Here is a 22700-nt window from a genome sequence, read left to right as displayed (position 1 = left end):
ATTATTTCTGTTATGTAAATAAAACATATATATACAACATTTAAATCTAATTTAATTTCATATAACTCGTACATTAACTGGTCACATAGACATTTAAACTAAACTAAAAATTCTACTAACATTTATTAAAACTATAAATACGATCTGATACAACGAAACTAAGCTAGGCGTTAATACCGAAAACCATAGAAAACACCGTTATAAACTATCTTAGATGCTAATTATCATTTACTTTGTGTGTTACGTCACGTTTATAGATTAGATTTATTTCAAAAAGGTGGAGAGAAATGCACGCGTGCACGTTTCCCGGCGCTGTTGTCTAGATCGCTAGAATTTTGATCGTCATTAAAATGTTTATCAGCCGCTGGTCGGTGTATCACTTCGGGCTTCTCGTCTTCGTCCGATACGTACATTCTTGTGAGATCTGAAGCGACCGATGCAGTTTCGCAGGAACTAGAAAAAAAGATTAGGTTCACATTTTTTACAGTGAATGTAGTTACGAACTATCTTTTCTTTGGGGTTAAATAGGTCATACGAATTTTTTAAGTTTTAGTAAGAGATCTATATTTTTAAGAAAAATCTGTATGTATCTGGGTATACCTGTTATTACAATATTCTGATTCCGCTTGACTGATATTGAAGTTAGAAGGCTCTTCCTTGACTTCATTGTCGGTAGGGATCAAAAGAGTAGACTCGGCTGCTACATCACGCTCCTCTTTATTTATCTCTGTTGTTCTAGATGTCTTCGCCGTAGTTTCTTGCCCATCTGGCTTGTTCGCAGATATTTCACTTTGAATAATCGTCCTATGGGAAAAAGTATTAATTAATAAATCTCGGGAACTACTGGTCCGATTTGAAAAATTCTTTCGGTGTTAGATAACTCATTTATCGAGGAAGGCTATAGGGTATATATTATAATCACGCTACGACCAACAGGAGTGGAGCCACGGGGGCGAAACCGCGCGTAGCAGGTAGTAATTAGATAATTCTTAACGTGTTTTTTATCCAAGAAAAAACTCAACCATGAACAACTAGGTATATGAAAATTACGACGACACAATAGCCAAAGCATTGATTTATGCCCAAATTTTGGGTTTAAATCAGACTTATAATTGAAAATTCAGTTGCACTAACTTGTTTTAAAAAGTATGTGTATTTTTAACCGACTTTATATAAAAATCAATAAAGAACATGAAGGATGGAAGTGAATTATGAAAACTGATAGATATCGATCAATGGTTTAATATGAGTACAATCCATACTTAATATTATAAATGCGAAAGTAACTCTGTCTGTTTGTCTGTTACTCAATCACGCCTAAGGCCTAAACTACTGAACCAATTTGCATGAAATTTGGTATGGAGATATTTTGATACCCGAGAAAGGACATAGACTACCTTTTACTGCAAAATATATACCACGGGCGAAGCCGGGGCGGACCTCTAGTTGATATACATTTTACCTTTCCAACTCCAGAGTAAGTTTAAATTCTTGAGATTTTTGTACAACGTCCAACCAACTAGGAACTGCGTGTTCGTCACACGCCATGTTAAATGATGAACCAGGCCTACAATATATAAATAAATAGATTTATGAAAAAATCACTTATCAAGAAATTGCTACAATTCAATTTATAAATTTATCATTATAATTTAATAACATCCGGATATTAACTACTGATATATATATATATATATATATATATATATAAATACCAACTTGGGCACTAAGTTGATCCAGCCCGACTGCCGTGCATTCCTGACTCCACCTTTACCCCAATATTACTCGACTCCGGTTGCATAGATCTTGCCCGGAGTGGCAACGGCGCAAAGTTTTGGGCGATGTTGCCAAACGTATTCATGGAGAAATTGATATACTCAACATTTTTATTGCTAAGATCTTGAACTGAATCGACTCCGTAACGGCCGAAATTCAGAAACCCATAAACACTTGTTGGCTCCGTTTTATATACCAAATGCAAAGTCGTATGTTGATCAGATCCATTTATATTATCAAAATTACAGCTTTATTTGATCCGACAGAACGAAACTGTATATTAAGTAACGTATATTAATTTTTCGTGATCACTACAGTATTTGTTGGCTCCGTACACAAACATATTATAGTTAGGTAATGTTCCATACATTGCTAAATCCGCCTAGACTAGACGAACTCGACTCAGTAGCGGTTCAAATTTTAAAATGCTCAAACACTTCTTGACTCCGTTTGGTATATAAAACCAAATCATTAGTCGTATGTTGTACTGTTCCATTTATATGCATTTGCATGACATTGATATGGGGATATGAAATTAGGGCTAGAAAAAAATCTCCTGAGTTTTATGGAAGTTGAAGAAGTCGACCGTAATTCAATTGAAACTTATAGAAAACGTTGTGAAACTGAAAATACGGAACCCTAAAAGGATAGATATTTGGATGAACCTTTCGTCATTCAGTCACGGTGATAATTCTCAAGTAGTATGCAACCTACAAATAACAACCTACCTCTTGAATCAGGGCAATTCTTTGGCGATCGCTACACGTAAGATCCATATTGTGATCCTTCAATAGTCCATTAAAATGTTACATTTTTTAGGCCTAACCTTGCGTTTTTTAGAGGACGCAATTTTATGGGGGTGGGGTCGCCACCCTTGTCCCACGGCCACCATCTTGAAAATAGTGGTTGAAATGGTTTTTACGATATATCTCTTTAACCATTTATCTGATAAAAAAAATTGTTAGCAGTATTTGTTGCCAATTAAATTCTCTACAACTTTGGTCCAGTCACTTTTTGTCATAGAACTATAAATAAAAAAGTTATAAACGAAAATGTTCATAAATTAGAGATATTTATATTTTTCAATAAAACTTTTTTTTATCATTTTACGAAGAAATTATATCAGACCATTTTTGTAGATTATTTTTCGAGGAACAACTTTTACATACAACATTTTTTCATAAAGTCAATAGCTAAGGTTTTACAGCCTCTGAAGTGAGTACTATTTTTTAGTACTCCTAACTATACATCTTCTCTTAATATATAAAAATCAATGCCACTTTTCGTTGTAATTCCATAACTCGAGAACGGCTGAACCGATTTCGATAATTCTTTTTTTATTATATTCCTTGAAGTACGAGGATGGTTTTTATGTAGAGAAAACGTTAACATGTACCACGGGCGAAGCCGGGGCGGACCGCTAGTTATACATATATATTATGTGTGTACTAATAATAATTATTCATAAGTAATTGTTTCTTTTTTGTTATTATGATAACTATATTAAATAATTAATTAATTAAATAATAATTAATTAATTATTGACGTGTAGCGTTCGCCTTTGCCCTGATTCTGATATCAATCTGATAAAATAATTAAAATGTTAGATTTAGGTCAAACAAATGACGACTCATATTCCTGCACAAATTATCCATTGCGGAGTAAATATGATTGTACGCAGATCGCCAACACGTTTAAAGAGCAGTGGTGCAGTGGGTACTGCCGGTGGATCGCATCCCTATCTATCGAAGTTAAGTTCGTTTTCTACGAATTCTACGCCAACTAATACTCAAATAACTTACAGAAAACAGAAACAACCGCTAGAACAAGATTGCAGATGTAGTGATGATAATATGTCGGCCGGAGTTGAGCCGTATTAGTACATTACTTGAAAAATATGTATGCTCAAATGAACAAATAGTAAACAAAATTCATTCAATTAAACATTCATTTCAACATTTCATTCAATTAAACAAAATCATTTCGGTGGTATGGCGACCATTTAGAATCGTCCGAAAAGTATGGCATGGCGATTTTCGTAAATGGCTGCACGACGATGGTTACCTGTGCAAAAGTTAGCCTGACAAATGGTTGAAGTGTTTTTTTTTTAAATCAACGCATTCGCGTCGGTATAGAGGGCTTTATGTCACACCGGAAAAGTATGGCATGACACTACCGTCTACATCTTTTTTATGGCCTATCGGTAAATTCTAAAATTTTTGTGTTACAAATCGTTTGACTTTCGCTATTTTTCCGACGAGTTCGACTAACGCCTACGCGACTAAGCCGCCGGTTCCAGCGTTCACACCATCATTTTTCTTTTTGTCATTGCGTACTAAGACCCCTGTAGAACCGCCATCCTGTTACAAATGACTCGAAATTTTGTGTCAATATCTCCCGGTCTACTAGGTTTGCGAATCGACAGCTCCCTAAAATGGAATTATCACATCGACCACCTAAATAATAAATTATCAGCACTTCTTAGATCTCTGCGTAATATTACTTCTTGCATTCCTCATAAATTACGCCACACCATCTACAACACGTAAGTAAAGCCGCACCTAGTATTTACAAGAAGTATGGGGGAGTGCTTACAAAAAAAAATTAGCGCCACTCCAAATTTTGCAAAATAAAAGCATTAAAACTATCTTTAACTGAGTCGATACATATCAAACTCCGGTAAGTCCATTCTAACAGAAATGTGGGAATCGAGGTATTTTTAATAATTTAAAAAATCAATATGTTTGGACCTTTATAATTTATGGCGGATATAATAAAATACATTAGAATTATTTTAACGAAGAAAAAGAAATGTATTTCTTGATGATTATGCCACAAAATTAGATTTAAATCTGGACATACAGGCGTTTGATATGTACCAGCGAAACTTACCGGGTTTTGAAAAACATCGTCTTGGACTTACAGGAATTTGAAAAATCTCTAATAGACTTACAGGGATTTGATAGAACTCAGTTTTGGGACGTACTGAGGTGGTGGAAATGGGTAGATAGTTCGTCGCGTTGTAAGTATTGGACGTTAAAATAAAATATGTAAATTAAAAGATACAAATTATTATTATTATTAACCTTTATCATCCCACTGCTGGGCAAAGAGAGGGGTCAATAAATCAAAACGGTTGAAAAAATCTCAGTACGGCCCTGGGCTTCATGGCTGGGAATAACTACTGTGCATGTGCTGTGTGTCAAGTTTCATTTATCTTTTAGCTGTTTTCTGAGCCTTGTCTGTTTTAGCTTTTGGGATTGTTTTTTTCCTTGCTTTGTCTAGAACCACCACCTCTATAATAAAACTGTTTTCTTCCATCATTTATCAATTAAAACGTTTTATAAGCATTGGTAACACGTGTTAGCTTCAACAAAATTGAGAGAAATGGCAGCCATTTTAGTGCCATGCTGCGCTGTGATTGGTCGAAATGGACTTACCTGAGTTTGATAAACCACTGTCGACAGACATACCGGAGTTTGAAAAAAAACATTTACTTTAAACCTTATTTTAATAAAGATACGATTGACTTACCTAACTTTGAAAAGTACAGACTTGTTTAGTTTTACAATTCAAAATTGGCACTATTGTTATCTCAATTTTGGCAGGGAGTGGACTTACCGGAGTTTGATATGTATCGACTCAACTATCCTTTTTTAACTTCAACAAATAACAAATAAAATCTACGACGACACTAAAATAATGAACTTAAAACAATTATACTTTTATAATACGTGTATGTTCATCCGCAAAGCGCTACATAAAAACATAAATACAAATATTATATTCTCAACATCAAATCGCCACTATCCTAATAGACGAGCTAGCTATCTTGCCCTCCCGAAGATCCGAACAAATTATGGAAGGCGAACGGCAACATACGTTTCTATAACGGGAATAAATGTCTTTAAACCTTCAAATGGCTAAGGCCGCAAGCAACCAATGGCTGAGCTCGGTGGGCTCTGATTGGCTCATTTGAATCGGATCAACAAAAGCTAAAACGCAAAAAAGGTGGATTTGTATAAAAAGCACGTAATTATTATTATATCTATATATATATATATATAAATACCAACTTGGGCACTAAGTTGATCCAGCCCGACTGCCGTGCATTGCCGACTCCACCTTTTCCCCCATATTACTCGACTCCGGTTGCATAGATCTTGCCCGGAGTGGCAACGGCGCAAATATTTGAGCGATGTTGCCAAACGTATTCGTGGAGAAATTGATATACTCAACATTTTTATTGCTAAGATCTCGAACTGAATCGACTCCGTAACGGCCGAAATTCAGAAACCCACAAACACTTGTTGGCTCCGTTTTATATACCAAATCCAAAGTCGTATGTTGATCATTATCATTTATATTATCAAAATTACAGCTTTATTTGATCCGACAAAACGAAACTGTATATTAAGTAACGTAGATTAATTTTTCGTAAACACTACAGTATTTGTTGGCTCCGTACACAAACATAGGTAATGTTCCATACATTGCTAAATCCGCCTAGACTAGACGAACTCGACTTCGTAACGATTCAAATTTTGAAATGCTCAAATACTTCTTGACTCCGTTTTATATACCAAATCATAAGTCGTATGTTGATCTGTTCCATTTATATGCACTTGCATAACATTGACATGGGGATATGAAATTAGGGTTAGCAAAAAAATCTCCTGAGTTTTATGGAAGTTGAAGAAGTCCACCGTAATTCAATTGAAACTTATAGAAAACGTTGTGAAACTAAAAATACGGAACCCTAAAAAGATAGATAATTGGACGAACCTTTCGTCATACAGTGACGGTGATAATTCTTAAGTAGTATGCAGCCTACAAATAACAACCTACCTCTTGAATCAGGGCAACTCTTTGGCGAACGCTACACGTAAGATCCATATTGTGATCCGTCAATATTTATTATCGGATTACGATATTTATTGACGTGTAGGGTAGTGTATTGATGGATCACAATACAGGGTTAGTTTTCAATGACCTGCCAAAGTTTAAAATTAAGATCTAGATATTAAATCAAAGGTACATTTGAAACATTATTGTCGAATAAAATAAAATAAAAATAATAGCATTCATTTGAAAATGTCTTAAAAATTTCCTAAATCGTAAACACCCCCAGAATCAATGCACTTGTGTGCGTGCGCGCATTGCCAAATTTATGTGTGTGCTAACTTCTACCTATCTAGGTTGTTGAACTGAATTGTGCTTTTGTAATGTCCACACGTTCGCTTTTTAGTGGTGGACAGGAATGAAATCTAATTTAAAAAAAAGACGTTTTTTTTCATTAGTTCTAAAATGTTATCGATTCTGAACCATTTCTGAAAATTTGGCCGGTCATTGAAAACTAACCCTGTATATCGCTGGATTTCTGGAACTCCTTGTGATCTGATCCCAGGACCTACATCGCAATATTTATCTTGCCGTCATCACGTCCGGCTCGTACAAAGAACGTTTCAGTACTGACGCGATACGTATTGATGGTGTAGGGTGTGCTGTGATCCCTCCCAAGATACATCAGTAAATATCAAGATAATTATCATAATATTTATTGACGTGTAGCGTTCGCCTTTGCCCTGATTCTGATATCAATCTGATAAAATAATTAAAATTTTAGATTTAGGTCAAAAACAAATGACGACTCATATTCCTGCACAAATTATCCATTGCGGAGTAAATATGAGTGTACGCAGATCGCCAACACGTTTAACCAGCAGTGGTGCAGTGGGTACTGCCGGTGGATCGCATCCCGATCTATCGAAGCTAAGTTCGTTTTCTACGAGTTCTACGCCAACTGATACTTAAATTACTTACAGAAAACGGAAACAACCGCAAGAACAAGATTGCAGATGTAGTGATGATATGAAGGATATTCGGTCGGAGTTGAGCCGTATTAGTACATTATTAGAAAAACATGTATGCTCAAATGAACAAATAGTAAACAAAATTCATTCAATTAAACACTCATTTCAACATTTCATTCAATTAAACAAAATCATTTCGGCGGTATGGCGACCATTTAGAATCGTCTGAAAAGTATGGCATGGCGATTTTCGTAAATGGCTGCACGACGAGCGATGGTTACCTGTGCAAAAGTTAGCCTGGTACCAATAAAATAATAAATAAAATAAAATTTATTAGTAACTTCAAATATAACATTACAATATTGCTCTGCCTTCTGAACTAGGTAATTCCTATATCTCAGAAGGCAGTGCCTTCCCTTGCAAATTCCATGTTACATTATATTTGGCAAGCTAACAAAATAAATTTTAGTGACTAATGATGAAAGAATACAAAGTAAATGATTAAGAAAATAAAAGTATACGATTTGAATTGCACAATACAATGGTTAAATTGTTTTTTTTTAAATCAACGCATTCGCGTCGGTATGGCGGGCTTTATGTCACACCGGAAAAGTATGGCATGACACTACCGTCTACATCTTTTTTATGGGCTATCGGTAAATTCTAAAATTTTTGTGTTACAAATCGTTTGACTTTCGCTATTTTTCCGACGAGTTCGACTAACGCCCACGCGACTAAGCCGCCGGTACCAGCGTTCACACCATCATTTTTCTTTCTGTCATTGCGTACTAAGACCCCTGTAGAACCGCCATCCTGTTACAAATGACTCGAATCGTCTCCCGATCTACTAGGTTTGCGAATCGACAGCTCTCTAAAATGGAATCACACATCGACCACCTAAAAAATAAATTATCAGCACTTCTTAGATCTCTGCGTAATATTACTTCTACAACACGTTAGTAAAGCCGCACCTTATGTATTTAATAGAAGTATGGGGGAGTGCTTACTAAAATAAATTAGCGCCACTCCAAATTTTACAAAATAAAATCATTAAAACTATCTTTTACTATCCTCTTTTAACTAAAAAAAATCTACGACGACACTGAAATAATGAATTTAAAACAATTATACTTTTATAATATTATGTGTATGTTCATCCGCAAAGCGCTACATAAAAACATAAATACAAATATTATATTCTGAACATCAAATCGACACTATCCTAATAGACGAGCTAGCTATCTTGCCCTCCCGAAGATCCGAACAAATTATGGAAGGCGAACGGCAACATACGTTTCTATAACGGGAATAAATGTCTTTAAACCTTCAAATGGCTAAGGCCGCAAGCGACCAATGGCTGAGCTCGGTGGGCTCTGATTGGCTCATTTGAATCGGATCAACAAGAGCTAAAACGCAAAAAAGGTGGATTTGTATAAAAAGCACGTAATTATTATTATTACTGATGGTGACACTTGTGGCTCCGTTCGGATCCACATACGGACGGTGGTGTGGCAATGGATCCACAAATACCAACCGGATCAACAAGTGAAAACGGATCAAATAATTACTAACTATATGGCACGTTTGATCAACATAGTGCCCGTGGAGATATCTATATATATATATATATATATATATATATATTAATATAATCTTCATAGATATATCTAATAAAACACAAAAGAAATACGTACATGGGTGTAAAATTGACGATAGATGCGATATGTTTCTGTTTGTGAATTTGAAAGAAATTTTCCGGAATAGACGTCATTGGAATGTCCTTTGGCTCGGGAATGGCGGTCACAGATGAGCTCAAAACGCTACTTTCCGATATATCGCTCAAGGAGAACTTTAGATTTGCTAAAAGAGAAGTCGCGTTTATTATTATGATACTTTTTTTTTTTTCGATAATTATTTTAGAATCATCGTAAAACATTTTGAATGTTAATAACTACATAATTAGTTAAAAAAAGGAAGTAAATCGTTTAGCCACAAAGACATCAGAAAAAATAATTATAACTTACATGCGTCAATAGACGAAATTTTGCTTGCAACTTCATAGAGTAAGTCGGGTGTCCAGAAATAAGGTATTCTTATGAAAACTTTACCAGTATCAACGGGCATATAGAAACCTAATTTATGTAAAAGCTGCAGGAACTTCAGATCCTTACATATGGCCGCTTGTTCGCAATTCCATGGTACTAGAGGCACAGACTGATTGAACACTGAAATTAACAGGTTACGTGAATAATACACTACGAAGATTACTATATGTTTTCTTCGGAATTGAGGAATTTAAATAAAATTGTCATTTATTTTGTTACTCACAAAGGGAATGATACGAAACGGATGACATGACAGGCAATTCTTCAATCTTTTTGGGCACTGCATGATACATTTTTTGTGTTTTAGTGGTGTCCTTAACGGCAGTTTCACTCTCAGCAGCTTTTTTGGCTATTTTCTTTTTTTCTAAATATATTTTTGTAAAACACGTTTCGAGCAGGACACTTTGAACCCAATTCAAAAACTTCGATTTTCCATCCTTCGTCATGTATTCACATAGTTTTCCTATATTATCGTCATCTTTCACTTCTCTGATTTCGGAATTCTTTGAACTTTTTCCGGATTCTTCCTTTATAAGCTTGTCAAATTCATTTTTGTCTATAATTGATTGTTTATGGAGCTGCCTAATGACCGCGTCGCGAGTTTTGATAATGCCATCTTCTTTAAATAATCTTACAATTTCACCCACAGTATCTGTTGATGTGCTACTTTGCATGTATATCCAATTAAATGCTGATAATTCGTCGTCTGTCCACCTAAAACAATTTTACTTAGTTAAGAATCATTCAGGATTTGCATTTTAAAATTATTTAATCTAGTTCATTATGAAAAATCCTTTACATTGTACTTTATTGCAAATAATAAAAGATAATATTTGAACAAGAATACGACTTCACTTGTATTGTATAAACTATAGTATACGCATAAATAAGTAGGTATATAAAATTATAAAATATCATACCTGTCCTTTACGCTTGCATCATAGTTGACAATGGCCCTACTAGAGGACACATCTTCATTTTCAATAAGTTCTTTAAGAATTTTGTCGTCATCAAAACTTTCTGTATCCAATCGGAAGCTTGCCGTACGTTGTAACGTATGCGGTTTCTTTACAAATGTATTTATAACATATTCTATTAGATCGGACCAATCCTGAAATAAAAAAATATTTTCATTTTTGTATTTTATATAATAAAAAAAAATATTAAAATAATATCTACATGTTTATCTACATTTTCAATTAATAAAACTCAAGGGAAATTTTAAGTTGTGTCCTTTTCTATTAATCCAAATAAATATACACTTACATCGCAAATTTCAAACTCAGATTTCCATATAGATGTAAAAGTTTTCAATATTTTCGGTTGGAAGAGTGAAATCAAACAGCCCAAGTCACCGCCAACATGGTGCATCAACGTGAATACGCAATCATTTACAAATTCTCCGTTGCCTTCGTAATCTTCTAACAAGAGTCCATACTGGTACATAACCTCTGGTGTAGCGAACCTATAATTATATACACGCTATAAAACCTGTAGGTATATTAAATAAAGCGGAGTACTATAACGGATGTATTCTTTTTAGCTAAATCTTAAATAAACATTTGGTAACTGCGGAAGGGTAAGTCTAGACTTCACGTTTCAACAAAACTCTTAAAATTTCATTTTTTTATAAAAAAAATGTTATAGCTATTGATTGAGTCTGTACATAATTTAACCGCCTTTCATTAAATAATAAAAGTGAGAAATAAAAAATATAACTAAAGATCTTACTGCTTGATGTGGTCAATTAATTTCGCAGATCCCTTGTAATCTGGTAATTTCATAACACTGTCCAAAAACATCAATAAAATGTGATTCGTAACCACGAGGTCCTAAAACAATCAGAAAGTTAATATTATAAGATACAAAAAAGGGGATTAATAACATTTAATCTATGTTTTAACATACCTGTAAATATTGCTTGGAATGGTACTTCGGATTATAATGACGCAATAGAAGTACAAGTAATGAACGTAGCTCTTCCGTTTCACACATTTTCATTTGCAAGTTGATCAATATATTCTTATCATGTTGGCAAATGTGAACCGACTTTTTATAAACTTCAATTGCTTGGACGAACTCTCGTATAGCTGTCACCACCTAAAGAATATTTTTGGTTTAGCAAAATGTAGTTTAGTGGCAAATGTAGAGTTAGATCAAAGGAAATACTAAGAACGTAATATGATTAAATTAAATTTTTACTTTACACTTAAAATCATTAAATGTAGTAACTAGTTACAGTAAAATAAATTATATTAAAAATAAAAAATTGATTACCAAATGCAGTCTGCGAATACTTGGCTTTAAATCGTTGCCGTCTAATTTAATGGCTAGTTCAAATTGTTCGCACAAATTGACTCCTTCCGCTGTTAGGTATAACACAATATCGAAGGATAAAACAGACGAGACGTGCTCCAAGTCTATGTCTATCTGAGTCGCGAATTTAAGAAAATACGTGACAAGCCAGAAAAAATGTGAGGTATCTATTTGCAATTGCAAATTTGTCAGGATCTGCGTGTGTAGCGTTCGAACCAATGAATTGTATCCCTTTAAAAGGAAATCTACTGTGAACTCTTTCAAGACGTTAGATATGTCGTCATCCGTTGGCGTATTGTGCGTCAGCCCTTGTACGTTTATTCTGCAAATAAAAACTTATGATATATTATGTATAAGTTAGATATAAGTTACATATTATGTAATATTGACATGATTTTAAAAGAGCAACTATGGAGTTTCTTGCCGATTCTTCTCCATAGATACTGCTTTCCGAATCGGTGGTAAATGTTAAAAATACTTATGTAATGACGATTCGAAAGTGCTACTAAATAGTAGTCTAATTGAATAAATAAATGTTTGAGTTTGAGTTTGAAAACGATTTATTATTTCAAATATTTTGCGTATCATTTACAATAACATGCTTGACAGGAATATACGAACATATTAGCTTTTCCTCTTTTGACAATTTTCTTCCTTTTTCTCTCTTGCAACGTAACACTTGCACGAACTTTGTTATTCGGTCTCTGTTTTGGATTGTGAGGTTTTTGATGTACCGGCTTTTTTGATGGTAATTCATCTTCATTACTTGAAGTCGATATAACCTCTTGATTTTCAATTTGTGTTCCATAACCACAATCAGACGTTTCCGAATTCATTTTTTTATTCATACCTTCCTCATGTTTTTTGTTATCCATTTGATTATTTGTCATTTGATTATCCGTGATCATCCTTTCCTGTAGAAATAAAGTTATATTTTCAAGAATTGGTTAACAATTTATCCTATATACTTTACTTTTTACTTTTACTTTACTTAAAAAAACTCACATTCGACTGTTTCATGTCGTCATATGAATTTTCTTGACCGGAATCTAGCATATGGCTGGATGATTTATCCTCCCTCCTATCTGATGGGAAATTTTGTTCACTTATATTCCTCGATGTGTCCCAACTATTATTGGGAGAGTTGGATTCGTCGTTCATTTTACCGCTTCCACCCGTGTCAGAGGAATCAGAGGTCGGGTCCGATGTCAGCATTGGAGACGAGTCATCACTACCTATATAAAATAGAAGAGTAACAAAATTTGATCATACCTCCTAATAGTACCAAAAATTATAGTCATTTCATTAAATAATACGGTCTATACCACGCACAGGAGTTGTATACATTTTGTATGTATGAATGTCGTACCTCTATTTGGTGGCGAAGTATTACTCTCATTATCCTCCGAACTCTCCGATAGCGATGCTTCAAGCCACATGTTGAGAAGTTTATGTAATGTTGTAACATGCTGATCTTTATAAAGTAAAGCTATCAACTGAACCATCGTCACACCCCAATTTATCTATAAATAAAACAAAATACAAACACGAATCTCGAATCTTGAACTATTTATTCTTATTCAAATTTTATCAATAGATTAACATCAAAAAGTAACTTGATGTTTTATTAATCACTATATTATCTCTTTGTTACAATAAGCAATTAAGCATGCACTGGATTTTTGAATAGAAGTATCAATTTTAAATTATTACAAACCGATCGATCTTTAGACGTTCTTTTAGAATTATCCCGTAAAATATAAAAAGCCTATATGGGAACAAACAATACATGAAATTTAAGTAAATTTGGATTAGAAATGAAGATCAGAAAATGAATGCCCTTCCTAAATGAAATTGCACCACCTGAATAAAATAACAAATTATAATTTGAAATCAATACACCACGATTATTGTTTAATTAATCATCCATAAATCCATAATCATACAACAAAAATACTCATTTGATAAATACAGAAAAGCATTAAAGTTAATTCTATCATATTTTGATCCATTAAATGGTTGACTTACCGAATCTGGGATCGTCATTAATTTAATGAGAATTTTGTCAATGCTTTGACTAAAAATATTCCATAATATTTGATTTTGAATAGTATGTGGAGGATTGTTATAATTTGAAATACTGTTCACGTCTTCTGGGATATGAAGAATATTCCGTAAGAACAGTAGAGTGTTACTGATGTTAGCACAACTCTCTGAAGATAACTTCGGCTTCTGTTCAACATCAGAGTTCTTCTTCAGAAACTCTATGACCACTTTCGTCGCCCGATGGTCAATAAATGCAGATTTTGTAGAAGCGAGAAGGCTGTTGATTTCAAATATAGTGTGCCTTCCGATATCAGTGTGTGATATCGTTTCCACGCAAAGTAAACATTCAACAGGTATAGTTAAATTCACAAGTATCTTGATGAGTAACTCGATAGTTTTATCATCTTTAACATTTATTAAAAGGGGTATTATATCTTTCTTGATGTTTTGTCCAAAACTTATGCTTCTACGATAAGTGCGTAAATTCTTATCCTCCGTTAAAATGTTATGAAGGATGGACTCCAACGCAGCTGAAAGTTCACGATATTATTTAATTACAACAACACATAAATATCATCTAGAAATATCATTGAATTGAGTTTAAATAAGACGACGAATTGTAGATATAATAGCATAATGCATATGAATAAATAAAATATTACCATTGCAATTTTCATTTATGTGATATCCTTCTGCATGTTGAAATCCAAGATTACTGAATGTACTATGAATCTGAGGTCCCCTAAGAACCCACTCCATCTTGACTCTGCAAATAATAAAAATGAAAAAATAATCCTTATACATTTAAATGAAAAAGTTTTTTTTTTTAATTGAAAGAGAAATATTACACATCTCTTACTGAGAACATAGGTATAGGTAAAAGTAAAAATGATATTTGAATTACACAGCGTAGCAGAGAATTACCAACTATCTCTTTCGTTCTTACTGTTTCAATAATTATTATGCTATCTATTTCACCTCAGTCTTTAATGTGGTTTATAAGAATTGTGTATGTGTGCAGTCGCTAGCGACCAGCCGACCAGCACAAATTTTCTGTTTGTTTTGTGAGCATAAAACGTACCTATCTATTAAATACTTACTTTTGAAAAATTATTGCCAAGTAGGTAATAAGTAGGTGCCAATTTTTAACCGACTTCAAAAAAAGGAGGAGGTTATCAATTCGGCCGGGTATGTTTTTTTTTTATGTATGTACACCGATTACTCCGAGGTTTCTGAACCGATTTACGTGATTCTTAGGCCCAGTAGTTTTTATTTTATGAGCATTTTTGTCTGTAGGTATTTGTTAATTTTGCAAGTGCAAGTTTGAAGTCGGTTGTTTTTAACGCAGTTATAACTTGTTTTCTTCATATTTTTGTTAAGGCACAAATATTCTAACAAGACGAGACGTGTGCAAATTATAAAACAACACTTCTCCGGGGCGAGCAACTAGGTAGTTCATAGTTGTAGATATTTTGTTTAAATAGATAGATGCATAAAATAACATTAAGTACCATTATATAATTATAAATGTCCCAAATCCGAATATAATAACAATTAACACATTGTCTAATTTCAATGACGACGATCTGTATAATTATTATATTGAGAGCGTTCAATGTTTTTTATTACTCAACGCTTACAATATTATAATGAATAAACGTCCTAACATGTAAGTAGGATAAACTAAACTAAACGATATGTATACCTATGTGGTGTAATTAGTTATTTTATGTGCATTCGCGTACATTATAATATTAACCTCCAACAAGCAGCTATTATAACGTGAAAATAAACCACGTGTTTCATTCCAATCCGTACTAATCCTTACTAATGAACACAGATTAGGTATTGCTTGACCGGAACCGCTGTACCGAGCCCTAGGTATTATAGTATAATACTAGGCATATAATACTAGGTAGTACCAAGCTACTACAGTGCGACATAAAAGAGATGAAATTAATTAATTTAGAACTATTTTTTTTTCATTATCTGGCAACCCTGAATTTTCAATGCAGCTCCACCAGCTGTCAAGTTGAATAATTTGTTGTTTTTTGGTGAAGTTGAGAATTCTTAAGATAAAATAAGAAATTTACTCAAAAAAGTAGAAATCATGAAAAGGGTTAAACGTAGCGGTGTCCGTGATGCCATATATAAAGTTTTCGTTCGGTGTTTGTCATAATTTCAAGCTGAAAAACGAGAAAAATATTTGGAAAACGTTTACAAACGTACAGCAGATTATACCGGTGAGAATCCATTTATTTTTGCTCAGTACTACGTAAAATTGAATATTCCATTAGTGACGAGTGTTTAATGTACGTATGTATGGCAATTATTACGTTTTTGCAATTTAATTTGAGGTTATTTGTATGAAAACAAAAACTAGTTTTTATAGTGCCACCAGCACAATTTGAGTCAAGAAGTTATATCCAATCCAACCAGCCTTAAAATAGTATAGTGATAACTATTTTCATACAGCTATCTATGAATCCTTACTTACTACTTACCTACTAGAGTGGCGCAGGGACCCAAAGTGAGTCTTGGCCTCCGACATAAAAAAAATAGTTTAAGCTACTAAATAAATATGTTAAATGTACTATTTGATTTTATTCATCTTAATTCGTTTGTTATAGGGGTTTCTGAAAGCACAGTACGCAGGATAGTGGAGCAAGGGAGTAAAAATGAAGGAGAATATCTACAAAAAATAAATAAAAATAACTATGTAGTTTTCAAATCACCTTGTTTTTTTTTTACCTGACGGACCCAGAAGGAGGATAATGTGTTTGAGCTGTATGTATGTTTGTTTGTTCGTATGTTTGATTCTATGTGCGCCTCTGCAGTCTAAACGGCTTGACCGATTTTTATAAACTAACTAGCTTCCGCCCGCGACTCTGTCCGCGCGGAAAAATGAAGAATTATTTTTTTCTACGTATATTTCCGGGATAAAAAGTATCCTATTTTATGCCCAGGATAATAAGGTATAATTATACCAAGTTTCATCGAAATCGAACCGTTAGTTTTCACGTGATGCCTGGAATAATTTCGTGTACGAAACTCTCGATTGTGGTAGCTAACAGAGATAACAAGGATAAAATTTTTTGATTTGATGGTTCTCAAAAATTTATTACGCAATTTGTAGGACAATATGTCTGTTGAATTATATAAACTTTAATTAAGTGAAAACAAAAAAATCAGCTTGTTAGTAATCATTTACGATGACCTCGTTATCGATACACTTTGGAAAGGGGGACTCTTTGAACCAACCATAGATTTTGTAGGACAAATATTTTTTCGAATAATTTAGGTAATTATCTTGAGATTGAACAAAAAAAAAATTCAGTTAGTATAGGTCTACCAGAATCTGATGGCATATTTATATTTAAGAAATAAAAGATTTTCATGTGGCAATTTATTTGACAACTATCAAATTGGTTGTCAAATTATTTGTCTTTTTTGCAGTTGATGAATAATTTTTAGGATTTTGTCTAAAAAATCTTCGAAAATGTCGAAAAAGCCGCTGCGATCACAAGCAATAGGTGTTGTTTATAATATGTATAGAAAAACATTCGATGAAAAAGGGTCAAACACATCACAATTTTCAAATTTGAAGATTTTATTGGTACATTGGACTTACCCGTTTTGATACTTTAAATTAAAATAATATTATATGTAGGTAACTATAATATTGTTTGTTGATTAGAATATAATTTTATGAAAACTTATTACAGGAGTTTCCAATACGGCTAATAGTCAAGTCCAAGCTGTCCAAGTCAATTTTATAATGTGTGTATGTTAATACTTACGAAAATTAACATAGTTTTATTTTATTTTTTATTTTATTTAATAAAAAATTATGAGCAGTTTTGATCTACATTATGATTATATCGATATTTTCACATGGCATACTGGTAATGAATAATATACAAATATAGGTATGTGTTAATAGTAATATGTATTACCTGTATAAAAGTAATATGTATAATTGTATATTATACATGTAAGTATGTACCTACATAATATTAAGTGGATATCTCATTATTAAGTACAGTATTGTCCATTTATGTAATGTGACAAATGATATTGAGGACAAAATAAAAAATAAGCAGTATCAAGATCGTTCAGTCCATTTTCCCTAGGGTTGCACACTCCAAATTTTGATTTCCCTAATTGCCATCAGATTCTGGTTTACCTATAATAAATATTTGAGAACCATCAAATCAAAAATTTTTATCCTTATTATCTCTGTTAGCTACCACAATCGAGACTTTCGTACACGAAATTATTGGGCGTCTCATCAAAATAAAGCTACAAACGGAAAATTAGCTTGATAGTGGCTTGATAGTAGTCACTTTCAAAAATGGGCGATGTATCCTGAACTAGTAGGTATAGATTCCAAATACATTTAAGTAAAATTTGACATAGGTAGGTCATTTACAATCAAGTTACAATACTAATGTATTTTTGTCTTAAATTTACACGATGATGAATGTTTAATGATGAAACAAATTTAAATCGCGGTATTTATTACTTTTTATATTTTTGATTTTTATTCTATATTATCAAGATCGCTTGCGTTGCAATATCAGTGTTGCTATATGAGCGACGTTGGCGCCCTCATTTTTTGTCACCTCTTTTGTGTCGCACTGTACGTAACTAATATTATATTATACAGGGTGTCCCACTGTTGGTATACTAGGCTCAAAGCAGGTTATAGTTTTGCATACGCAGAGTACGTAAAAAATACTTATAAAATTACAGACGCAGTTATTTTTTCAAATACATGAATTCTTAAAACTGTGTACAGTGTATGTGTACAGTGTATGTGTACAGTGTACATCCATAACAAGCAACCGCTTTGCTACCAGCACGTGACCTATCGTTTAAGATTATGTTTTCATAGACAAATTGCTCACATTAGCGAAGCGGTATATGCCGGCTACGCGAAGCTAGAGAAGAAAACATGGATTTTCAGGAAAAATCTATACATATAATAAATCTGTAGAAGGGTCAATTCTGTACATTGAAAATATTGAAAAAATAAATAGCAGGGGGTGTTACTGGATCGATACAAAGCCCAAATATGTGATTAAAAAAATTTTTGTCTGTCTGTCTGTCTGTATGTTCAGGCATCACGTGAAAACTAACGGTTCGATTTCGATGAAACTTGGTATAATTATACCTTATTATCCTGGGCATAAAATAGGATACTTTTTATCCCGGAAAAATACGTAGAAAAAAAAAATCGTAATTTTTCTTAATTTTTCCGCGCGGACGGAGTCGCGGGCGGAAGCTAGTTTATCAATAATTTTTTGCTGTAATTTTGTAGTCTAAGTTATTTTTTACGTGATCAGTGTATGCAAAACTACAAGTCCCTTCGCACTTAGTATACCAATAGTGGGACACCAGTATATTATAGATGTATAGCTATTTAGTATAATACTAAATAGTTACTATTAAGTATTAACTAATATTATACATGCAAAAGTGTGTTAGTTTATTTGTTAGTTTGTCTTTCTTTCACGTCGCAACGGATAGATATTATTATTTTTTATCTCATCATTAGTATAATAATAAGATTACCTTCAGTGCGTCTGTCTTCTTTAAGCCTAAAACACTGAACCCATTACGATGTATTATAAGTACAATGATAGTTTGAGACTCGAGAAAGATATTATTATATTTTTTATCTTGGAAATCCCCGGGGGGCGGGGACTATGCGGGTAAAACTCAGAAACTGCATATATTATTATGCCCGCGGGTGGTCCAGACTCCAGAGTACCTAGGAAAAACAAGTTCCTCTTAACAATAGGTCCCTTTTCCATAGATATCACCTATTAATGAAATTAACTATCTTTTAAATTATAAGCCTAATGATAAGCTTAATGAGTGTAAACAAATAATAGCAAAAAAGATTTTTGTTGTAGGTATTCAATTTTGATTCGGCCCGATAGATTTTGAAATCATTTATTAGGGATTTCTTATTTTTAAAAGCCTGTCGAAATCGAAATTAATAATTGGAATAGGAATAACTAATCGTAATCCAGTTTGTAGTACTTTTTTAAATAATGACGCAAACGATTTTCATTTAACTGTAGAGTACTTTACGCCCACGGAACACGTTTCCAAAGCCTCGATACTGAAGTACCTATATTATTTTACATTTCCGAAATACGCACAGATTGAACCGATGCCGTGCACGTGTTCCATGGTATCGATTTATACGTAGGAGTGACTTAGTTACTCAACGATTAATTGTTTACGTCTTACGAGAATAATAAATAAAACTTGTATCAATTTATATAGGTATTGAAACTTTATTATATATTATATATATTTATATATAGAATGTAATACATATTATACGATATTATAACAAAAAGGAGGTTCTTAAATTGTCTGATTTTTTATAATTGTTTGGGCTTACTACCATATAACTTTTGAACCTATTTTTTTGAAGCTTTCCGGTTGGTCCCATTTAAATTTTTCCCAGTTCTGAGAATTCGAATGCGATTTATTTTAGGTACTATAGATAGGTAATCCTTTTTAATAAAACTAGATGTAGAGCGTGCAACGTCAATCAAAGTGTATCTGTGTAAAAATATATAGTTTTTAAATAAATATATTTATATTCCTTGTAGCAAACTACCGATTTTGAAAAGTGCCAGTTACACACAAGTGATATTGTTTTTTTTTTTGATTCAACCCGGACGGAACCGGGACGAACTAAGGGGATGAAAGTTAATGATAAGCGTATTTATTAGTTATACGATTTGTTTTAAATTATGTAAATTTAAATAATATGGTGTACTTGTACCTAGTTGGTGATAAGTAATATTAATAAAACATATATGCCTTATATTGAATCGATTTATTAATTAGGGTCAATAACCGCATTTAGTAGGTACCTACAAAAAGTAATAAAAAAAATACTAAGAGTGTAATTAATACAATTTCAGTAATAAACGTGATGTACCTAACCTAATTTACCAGATATTGATGTTAAAAATAAGATATTTATAGTTTAATAAATAAAAAATTATCGTACTTATAAACTTGTTTTAATTGTTGTTTGCCTATGCAAACGCAATACGCCTACAAGCTCGCAGTAGGTACAAGGTAGCTACTAGGTCACGCGAGTCGCGTGTCCGACGCACGTGCCCGCCCCGACCATTACGTATATAACAGCTTTGTACACGTTTATTAGAGGGAGATAGACTGAAACCCACTTCGCAAATCTATGAAGTCTAAATAATACTTAGCAATGAAGACGGTCTTATAGAATATCACTTTTAATGTAAAAATGATATTCTATACTTTATTCATGATATGGCCCGAATTAATATACCTAGGTACTTGTTATCAACAAAAGGCGCATTTGATTATTGCGATTCAACCGCAACTCTTTCTAAATTGCAGAACTATAATGATTGCTTAATTGTTACACCTAGAATCATTAAAAATTGTCAAGAATGGAATCACATTTTAAAATATTTTCCGAATTTAATAAGAAATTACATGAAAAAATATAGAGAAACATTTTTTTTTTCTTAAAGGTTATCCAATCTAAAATTGTAAAAATATACATATTACTTATTGATTACATATTTTTAAATAACTATCTGTGAACATTTTGATATTTTATGGTACCAATGTCAGGGATATTGGCATCTTATTGTTAAAAATTATCAGTTTACTTAAAAAAATAACAAATGACCAATCTGTTTAATTAACATTCTTCTTCAATAACAATTACTTAAGTACAAAGACAGTTTAAACAAAAAAAAACATTTTTTTTCTTTTTTTATGCATATTTTTCTATCACCTTTTTTATTTAGTTAATATAGCCTTTAACTGTTATACAAATTTATGATAAAAAACAGCATGGAAAAATATTTTAGAATAAACTAACTAGGTAGGTAATTATTTTTAATTTTTTTGATAAACAACAATTAATGTTTCTTTCCATCTTTCTAATTATTTATCACAACAATGGACGCTCCATCTGAATCTGAATGATTCTTCATAAAAATCAGATTTATTTAGGATCTCATCTTTGTACAGTAGACCCATTTCATTTGTTCTTTACTAATTAGCAATGTGTTTATATTATTAAATTCTGTACAACTAGGTACATAACAAACACATTAAGTCCATAAAGTTATTACTACAAATGATCCATGTATATTTGCAAATTAAAAACAATTATTTAGTCTAAGCTATTACTTCTATTGACTTACCAGCTTTGTTAATATCTGTTTTGAAAAACGCCAACATTGGCTGCAGGTCACAATTTTACGTATAAAATAAGATTATTTTGTATTCATCCAAGCTAGAGGAATTTAATAGTACAGTTGTTCATATACAGCACCAACTCTACTAATTTACAGACCAGCTATAGTTACCTCCTTGAAGTACAAAACTTTGGTCTGGAAATTGGAAGGCTCTTCAGGTTCCGTAATATAACTATAGATTAAGCCAAATCACAATTCACATAAAGTTCTATTAAAGTTAACTAGCATATACATGCATTTTAAAGTTAAAGAAGTTACGTAGAGGATTTCAAGCAATTATTTTTAAAATTCCTATGATAAATATTACGACGTCGACGTCGGACGATGTTTGATGGAGACTTACGTAGTATTTGTAA

The 22700-nt window shown here is 32.8% G+C and overlaps 1 protein-coding gene across 3 annotated transcripts; it reads right to left on the bottom strand.

Moving 5' to 3' along the window:
- Positions 1 to 32: 32 nt before the first annotated feature.
- LOC123705782 (protein timeless) lies at positions 33 to 22700 on the bottom strand. Of its 3 annotated transcripts, XM_045654792.1 has the most exons (18): positions 22291 to 22700; positions 19634 to 19832; positions 14719 to 14822; positions 14039 to 14586; positions 13380 to 13533; positions 13016 to 13245; positions 12632 to 12924; positions 11972 to 12332; positions 11603 to 11794; positions 11426 to 11526; positions 10961 to 11159; positions 10615 to 10805; positions 9918 to 10408; positions 9614 to 9814; positions 9284 to 9449; positions 1463 to 1567; positions 601 to 804; positions 33 to 453 (listed from the first exon to the last, which is right to left on the bottom strand). In XM_045654792.1, exons 3-18 carry the CDS (start codon positions 14813 to 14815, stop codon positions 270 to 272), a joined length of 3717 nt encoding a protein of 1238 aa, XP_045510748.1. In that variant the 5' UTR covers positions 14816 to 14822; positions 19634 to 19832; positions 22291 to 22700; the 3' UTR covers positions 33 to 269. The 3 variants fall into 3 exon arrangements, with proteins under 3 accessions (XP_045510748.1, XP_045510747.1, XP_045510750.1); XM_045654791.1 differs by lacking the exon at positions 19634 to 19832; XM_045654794.1 differs by lacking the exon at positions 19634 to 19832 and having other exon boundaries at positions 22456 to 22700.

This window comes from Colias croceus, chromosome 3 (assembly GCF_905220415.1).
Source record: "Colias croceus chromosome 3, ilColCroc2.1".
Taxonomy (NCBI): domain Eukaryota; kingdom Metazoa; phylum Arthropoda; class Insecta; order Lepidoptera; family Pieridae; genus Colias; species Colias croceus.
Note: the sequence above shows the minus strand (reverse complement) of the source record. Positions and strands in the feature narration are given on the sequence as shown.

Coding starts and splice junctions, on each gene's coding strand:
- LOC123705782 (XM_045654792.1), bottom strand. CDS start 14,815: ATGGAGTGGGTTCTTAGGGGACCTCAGATTCATAGTACATTCAGTAAT. Junction 10,806..10,960: donor CTGAGTTTGAAATTTGCGAT/GTAAGTGTATAT, acceptor TTTTTATTTCAG/GATTGGTCCGATCTAATAGA. Junction 9,815..9,917: donor CGTTTCGTATCATTCCCTTT/GTGAGTAACAAA, acceptor TGTTAATTTCAG/TGTTCAATCAGTCTGTGCCT.